The 9,091-nt window shown below is 29.8% G+C and overlaps 1 protein-coding gene across 1 annotated transcript; it reads right to left on the bottom strand.

The window, feature by feature from the left end:
• LOC109343388 lies at positions 349-861 on the bottom strand. Its single transcript, XM_019581633.1, has one exon. It carries the CDS (start codon positions 807-809, stop codon positions 495-497), a length of 315 nt encoding a protein of 104 aa, XP_019437178.1. The 5' UTR covers positions 810-861; the 3' UTR covers positions 349-494.

The raw sequence follows: 9,091 nt of genomic DNA, 5'->3' as shown, positions 1-9,091 counted from the left end.
TATACATAATTATTATATCATCTATTATTCATTTGAATTACTTTTTTTTAAGAGTAAAAGATAGTTAAATATATATAAATAGTAAATAATAATATAATACAGTAGCAATATATAAAATAATGATATAGAACTTTAATATCCCAGGCATGTAAAGTTAAGTTTTTTTAAGAAAGTAACTAATCATGATTGTCATTTCAATAAATATTTTTTACTCTATGTTGATAAGGTTTATTTGAATTGACAATAACCCATTTCATGCTAATTTTTTGCGTACTTATCACATGCTAATTTTTTGCGTACTTTTCACATGCTAATTTTTTGCTTACTTATCACATGCTAATTTAAATATATTATAGACAAAGTAAACTATATTAATATTCAACTTAAGATAACATAATGGCTTAGCAGGAATTTATTTGATACAATCACAGTGGCGATTTTGATATATTATTACATACCCTGCCTAGCAAATTAGCCACATGATAAACAACACCTTAGTGCCTGAAGATACCACAATTGTTCCTTCGAGGGTAGTATCGATCAGTTTCAACATCCACAACATTTTCTTCATAGACAACTTCACCAACCCTATTATTATACTGAGGCACTTGCTCATACTCAATCACTTCAACCCTTTCACGAACCTCTGGGTTGTGGTGGTGCACGTGGCCGCCGCGGTACCCGCCGATCTCGTCCTCCTCGTAGACAACCTTCTTGGTCACATGACTGTTGGGGTACTGAGGGACATCAGTGTAGAGAGTGGAGGTCCTGTGAACTTCAGTGTTGTGGCCATTGTTGAAGCAATCCATTGTGTCTAGTAGTGTTGGATATATGTTCACAAGTACAATATTGAAATTTGGTGGTTTGATATTATAGATAGAAATATATGCTTTTTGTGTCTTTTCAATATTTGTATTATTAAAAATTGAATCTAATTCGTGATGTACATATATAGATAGAAACATGCTATTTGTGTATTTTTCAATATTCAAATTATTAAAAATTGAATCTAATTCGTTAGCTTTTGTCGAATCAAAACAGTGGATTAATCCTTAAATTGAGATTCCATTCTAACACATTCATATAACTTAACCAATAAATCTATAGTCTAATAATTTAAGATTTTATTGGATTCCATATATGTCAAAAGAGTTAAATATTCGATTTCTGAAAATAATATTTATTTTATTGAAAGAGACATTCACACATTTCAAAAATGGATTAATTCCTTCACTATAAAATAAGAAATACCATTGATTATACCAAACATTCATTCATGTTCGGGAAGCCACAAAGTAAAAAGGAAAACATGAAATGTGGCAAAAGAATAGGGAACATGATCAAGTGTCCTTAAAATTTATGTCTCTCTATCTCAGAGATTAATGTTTGTTAATAAATAAAAAATAATATTTTATTTTACAAAAATAATACATTAAATCCACATGTTTTAATATAAGTGAATGGAACAAGATTAAAGATATTAAATTGGGACAAATCATCTCCATAAAAAAAAAATAGCAAATAGGAAAAGTAATTTATGTACGACATGTCAATGCACAACGAGTTCATCCATTTTCATTCTTAAACAAGTTTTTCATCTTAACTGGATCCATGTATTAATTTATTATTTTTTATGTTTGCCATGAATTAAATATACCAATTACCTTTTTCACTCCATGACCCATCATTTCTTCTTAAACCAATCACATTAATCACTTTTATGTTTTATGATAAATATAATGTGACATAGTGAGATAAGAATTGTATGTGATATATATATATATATATATATATAAATATAAATATAAATATAAATATGATGAGCTATCTGTTTACACCTAAGTTAAGTTACATTAGTTACACTCAATCTCCGTCAGTCATTTTCTTAACTTCAACGCATCAAATGGTTGAAGGGAATAAGTGGGGAGAGAAAAAAAGAGAAATCTTAAAAAATTAAAGTTTCACTCATTTGATATGTTGAATTTAAGAAAATAAAAGACCGAGATTAAATGTAACTAGTATATATATATATATGAGATATTCGTTTACACCCAAGTTAAGTTACACTAATTATACTCAATCTCAGACATTTATTTTCTTAAATCTTGTGGACCAAATGGGTGAGTGAAATAAATGATGAGAAAGAAAATGAGAAATCTTATATGACATTTAAGTTTCATCCATTTGGTCCATAGGATTTAAGAAAATCAATAGCTGACATTGAATATAAGTAGTATAACTTAAATTAAAGTATAAATGAATCCCTCCTCATAAATATATATTCTTCATCATCCTTTCCACAATGCTTACAATTTTGGGTCACAAAATTCCATAAAAATGTGTTATTGTTGAAACTATATGCTTAAAAATGAGCACATTCAACATCAAACAAGCACAATGCAAGAAAAACATATATATGTATGTATAAGGAACAAGGAAATGAACTTGGTCATTAATTAAAAATTAAAAAAAAAATCTCAAATTCTTCATAGAAAAGTTAAATGGCAAACAAAGTACATATTTTATGAACCTTTAATTAATCACTATTAAAACTATGTTTCTATTATCTGCACACCTTTTTTATCGGAATCAATTTGAATGTCTACTATATTTTCTTTCAGTATTGCTTTTGAAAGTATAACGTACATGACATTTTTATGCAGTAAGGATTTGTTTAATGCAAAACTGTAGACTAATTTCTTCAGAGATACATATATATATATTTTATAAGTAATTGAAATATAGGAGATAGAAAGCAGATTTCCATGGGTTTAAACTCAGACACTCAAATGTCATATAGCTTAATCAACTAATAGACTGATCTTGAGATATTTCCATATACACATATCTAACTTCTGTATTATCAAATAATCAACATATAAAATTGTAGTACAAATTTGAGATTTTATGATAACACCTCTCCCATACCATTCCTAAGATCGGTCAACACCATTAGGAATGAGACCAATTATTGGGGAAAAAAGGTTTGGATTATGTGATTGTCAATCATGTCCGAAAAGTTGGCTTAGTTATAAGAAAAAAATGATAGCGATATGACAAAGTCAAATCAGCGCATGCTACGCCATTTAAAGACACAAAATTAAATCATATTGCAGTTAATATAAATCCTAAAGTTTTAACTGAAAATATGAAATAACTTTTCATTAGTTTTAGGGATTCACTACTTACTCATTCAATGATTGACCTCATATAAACTTTGATTGATTTTATATCTTATATTGATTTGAATACAAACTAATCCCATATGTTTGATTAATTTTTGTTCCAACAATTTAGTAATCTAGTAAGCAAGGCATTTCAGTTCCTTTTGTAGAGAGTATGATATGAATAGTTGATATGTGCATTGTCCAATGTGAATGGTTTTGTTGCAAAGTTGATATTTTTTAGGTTTTTGGTATTCCTTATAATCAAGAATTAGGGCATCAAAGCTCAATATTTTGTTGTCCGGGTTGGATATCTAATTATTCCACTATTGTGAGAACTGGATCATAGTAGGTATCCGACTGGTTTGACCACTAATCGGACTTGAAAACGGTTCTGGTTTATAGTCTTAACTAAATGAGAGTTTGACCATTTTGAATCGGGATTATTCTGGTCCGACTATGTTAAACTCAGTTAAACCGCAATAACCCAGAAAGTAAACCTAAAGGTTTTTCATAAAATTTTAAAAAAATGGAACATTTATATAATTATACATAATTATTAATTATATAATATAAAATTTTACATATATATATATATACATTTATTGATAAAATTTATTAATTATATATGAAATCATCTGGTTCGACCAGACGGTTTAACCGTTTAAGCTAGTTAAATTTTATACAAGACCTCTTCTGGTTTGATGTTCGGCTCGAGTTTCACAACATTGGATTATTCAGACGATGATAATAATAATAATATATGTTTTTTTCAAAAGAAATGAGATAAAAAAGATAGGAAGTCAACTTGAGGCATATGTTTAGAACTATCACGACAACCCAATGAGGCTGGAATATGGTTAGAGCCCTTTCTTGTCGAAAATGATTGGTTTAATTTTTATAATTTTCGAATTAATTTGATTTTTTCTAGTAGGAGTGTAGGACATACGAAATTCAAATGATCCATATATATGATCAAACACATGCTATTTCTAAGAAATGTTTTCTCCTTAAAATATCCTATTCGCATATTTGATAGAGTAGTCTGAGTGAAGAACTTTTGTGGTTAAGATAAATTAAATAAGTAGAATTGTTAGAAGGAAAAAATATAATAGCCGAAGATGAGATACAATTTATTGCTTATCCAAAGATCGAATGTATAGATTAAAAATTTCTTTAAAATAATTATATACGGAGACTTTATAATATGTGAGGCATGTGAAGTTTTTGTTAATAAAAGAACTATTCATTTTCTTGCTATGTTACAGTCATTTCCAATAAGTATTTTTACCTTGTATGATACTAATAAATTCAAGAGTGTAAATTTTATACATTAACATTATAAAAATTTATACATATGCGATTTATCATCCACTATTCATTTGAATTAATTTTTTTTTTGAAAAGTCAACAATAATTAAATATCAATGGTGAATAATGCAATAATAATGTATAAAACTCATACACTATCGGTGAATATATCTTTTTCTCTAAATTCAATAGTGCTTTATAGCAGTACAACAACTCTATGTTTGAATTGACAATAACCCATCACATGCTAATTTTTTTTGGTACTTATCACATGCTAATTTAAATAATAGACATAATAAGATTTTCTATTAATATTGGGCATATCATTGGCAATTTGGCCATTCCCATAGGGTCCGCCCGCCCGCCTGCACATTTTGAGTGGTCAATGCATAAAAAATGTATTCATTCGTCCTAAAATGTTCGTCTAACATGTTTTTTTCGCCCACAAATATTTCAAATGGGCGGGCAAGGCGGCCTACAGATATCAGTGAATACTATAATAAGAAATTTGAAGGGTCAAAGTATGACAAAAGTAATTCATGTTCTCACTACTCGAGTACAATGTAACAATTTTCCAAAATATAATATCTTACCAATTAACTGCATGTCCGGTTTATGCAAAACAAAATGTTATATTTCGTGTTTTAAATCTCACTATCACATTGGGCATCCATGTAATCTCAAATATGGTAATATGAATATTGTAATGTTTTAGCACTGAAATAAAAAATAAGAGACAACATATAATATCTTGCAATATTTCGTGTACTAGATTATTTTTAGTTTTTATTAATTTAGGTAGTCCACAAGCCTGCCCTGCCATGTTTAGTGTGGGCATAGCATGATATTTCATGCCCTATTTAAAAACGGTCATGCTCATGTTCGTCCTAATTTTAGTGGGCATGGGCAGAATGACCCTAATTGTCAATATTAATTGGACTTAAGATAACATAATGGCTTAGTAGGAATTTATTTAATCACAAGCATAGTGGCTATTATTTTCATATAAGTTTAAAATCTATGCATTGTTGGTGTAATGTTTTACACTATTAACACATCATCCATCATTGATTTATATTACTTTTGTTTGAGAGTCAATGGTGGTTAACATATGAATGGTGAATGATTTGCTGATAATGTATACATATTAAATCCATTTGACATATTATTGATTGTAATATGTTATACTGTGTAAAGATTTTTACATAGTCACCACATCATCCACTATTTATTTGAATAGTTTATTTAAAAAGTTAATGATGATTAAATACTAATAGTAGATGATATAATGACAATGTATAAAACTCATACATTATCAATGCATATATCTTTTTTCTATATATTATTAATTAGCATGTCTAGCAAATTGTTCCTTCTTCAATGGTAGTATAGATTAGTTTCAACATCCACAACATTTTCTTCTGGACAACCTGACTATTAACCGAGGTGCTAAACTTTACCTTTTCAACTACCTTTTCACCAACCTTTGATTTGTTTTGTTGTTTTCGAGATCACATCTTTTCTCAAAAAGTGTGTCACTTCATGTGCCATCATTTATGATTGGTCAAAAAATATTTGATAATTAAATTTTTAACTTAAATATATATTTTTGACCAATGACAAGTGAGTAATATATGGAATGATACACTTTTTGGGACATAAGATATAATCTCATTGCTTTGGGAAGGGGTCGTTGTACACCTCAACCTCATCCACTAAGTAGAAAAACTTCTTGGGCTGGTGGACTATTAAACTAGGCAAATTCTAATGGTGTGAATAAATATGGCAGGTTGATGAATGATGATGCACATAGGTTGATGATGAACAAAGTTGTAGAGGCCAAATCATTCAAGCATTATGCCCCAACATCGGCTATGGTGTAGTGTATTCTAGTGGCATCACTCAAGCTGATGCATCAAGATGTAGAAGCCTCAATCAGATTGGTGCGCCTATTGTGTTAGAAATTTATAATTTATAATTAAGGTGTGCATCATATATTTGATACAATGATACCAACTATTTATTTTCGGGGTTACACTATAAGTGATCTAATTACTGACACTCCTTAGATTTGTAAAAGTTGATAACAGATATGGGCTTAATGGGTGGATACCCATCAGGTTAACTCATAAGGGATAATGGGAACCTAAGTTAACGCATAAGGAAGGTTATGATCCCCAACATATCAAATGAAATTCAGTTTTCTCCTCTCCCCATCAGAATGAAAACGCAAGTCCCAAGAGGAATAAAAAATTTGGTTGAGGAAGACCATCATACCACAAAACCTCTTTCAGAAACGTAGACCATAGGAGCATATTCAGGAACATGGATTCATGTATGACATTGCACCCTTTGTTTCATATATGTGTGTGAGAATCATGAGATTCAAGATCCTAGGATTGATATTTCACCAATCATAAGGAATTCCAACAAGTGGTAATAGAGTATAGGTTCTGAATATTTTATGATTCTCCATTAAGGTGTTTTTCCCAAATTTTGTATGAATCCTAATGTTAATTTAAGGATTTTATGCTTCCGCTACCATGTCATAAAGATTTTGAATTTAGGGTTTAATTTGGGAATTTTCACAATCTGATTCTTGCATAACTTTTGTTGATATATAAAAATCATTATATGCATTGTTGAATCTCATTATGTGATGATATGCTTATTTGGAATCATGTATACTGCATTACTATTATGTACGTTGCACTATATACATTTGAGCATTTACGTGTTTCATTGCCTCATTACTGTTATATGTATTTAAGCATTAATGTTATGAGTTAAAGTTCATTGGCTGCACTTGTATTTTACTGCCTTATTTACGTGTTTCCATGAATATACCCAAATGGTCTCATTTATGTGTTTCTATGTATAGACCCAAATGCACTTTTGTTTCACTACATCATGTGCACTTTTGTATGATGTTAAGTGTTTCCTTATAGTATGGTATATGTATATTGCAATTTCAGTATGTACATATATGTTATATATATATATATATATATATATATATATATATATATCCTATTGCATGTATACTATATATATTGTTATATATATATATATATAATCAAAGGTTACATACTTTTAGTGACTTATATTGCTATTACATAAGTGCGAGTGTTTTTATCCAAATTTTTTCTTTGCACTATTTCTTTAAATAGCTTGCAATGTTTTGATTTGGAATTATATCGTGGGATTAGATTTGGTAACCATAAAAGATATCAAATCCGAAGGTTTTAATTCCAAGATTATATTTTTTGTAATGGACCCATATTTTTTAATTTTTTGTCTGCTAATTATTTTTTATTAATTGATACAATATGTTGCCAAAGTAACCTCTATTGTGGAAATTAATTGAATTACACAAATGAGTATGAGATTATTTATGCGAATTATGTTCGGCCTAAAGGAAGACACAATTTGGCCAAATAATAACATATGTCTTATGATAAATATGTAACAATTATAAAGTTTTTTTTCATGTGAATAATAGTCGCTCCAAAGAAAGGTTATTGTTTGATAGAACTAATTGTTAATATTTGATCATCACATTTAGAGTACCACTTACAAATTAATTTCTCTGTCCAAAGACTAGAAATTAATGCAGTGCTAGGTATCTTGTGATGGGTCTATTATGTGAATATATCTTATTTTATATATATTACATGACTTGTTTGTTTAGATGTGAACATATTATTAATTCTTTGTTATGTGGATTCAGTGTCTTTTACCAATGCTGCAAATTTTTCTGCTCAAATCAGTAACATCCCATTGCTGAATGAGACAAACATTAAGGTCTGGAAGGAAGCCGTAGAAATTATTCTCGGCTATATGGATTTAGATCTAGCACTTTGTGTGGAGAAACTCATTTCCAATGCGGAAAACCTCGATGAGACTAAAATTGAGAAATGGGAACGCTTTAACCGAATGTGCCTGATGATCATGAAACGCTCTATTCTAGATGCGTTTCGAGGCTCTATATTTGAGGGTGAAAGTGCAAGGAAGTTCCTTGAAGAAATAGAACAATTCTTTGCCAAGAATCCAAAGGCGGAGACGAGTAGCCTTTTGAATAAACTCATATCCATGAAGTATAAAGGCAAAGAGAACATAAGGGAGTATATTATAGAGATGTCTAATCTCGCATCAAAAATCAAGTCACTTAAATTAGAGCTTGGTGATGACCTGCTCGTGCACTAGGTTTTGATCTCTCTTCCTGCACACTTTGGGCAATTCAAAGTGAGTTATAACACTCATAAGGACAAATGGTCCCTTAATGAGCTTATATCTCAGTGTGTGCAAGAGGAAGAGAGGCTACAAAGAGATAAGACTGAAAGTGCTCACTTGGCTATGACCCCTCAAAATAAGAAAAGGAAGAGCAATAAGGATGCGGCGAAATGGTCTTCTCAGCAAAATAAATTGAAGAGTAATGAGGAATTTACCTATTACTTTTGTAAGAAGCAAGAACACAAGAAGAAAAAGTATCCTAAATATGCCTCATGGCGTATAAAGAAGGGTAAATTTCTAACTCTTGTTTGTTCTGAAATTAATTTGGCTTTTGTACCCAATGATACTTGGTGGGTAGATTCTGGTGCTACTACTCACATTAG

Source organism: Lupinus angustifolius, chromosome LG03, assembly GCF_001865875.1.
Source record: "Lupinus angustifolius cultivar Tanjil chromosome LG03, LupAngTanjil_v1.0, whole genome shotgun sequence".
Taxonomy (NCBI): Eukaryota; Viridiplantae; Streptophyta; class Magnoliopsida; order Fabales; family Fabaceae; genus Lupinus; species Lupinus angustifolius.
This window is presented reverse-complemented; position numbering and strand designations above follow the sequence as displayed.

Excerpts from the sequence above, each read along its gene's own strand:
- LOC109343388 (XM_019581633.1), bottom strand. The coding sequence starts at position 809 with ATGGATTGCTTCAACAATGGCCACAACACTGAAGTTCACAGGACCTCC.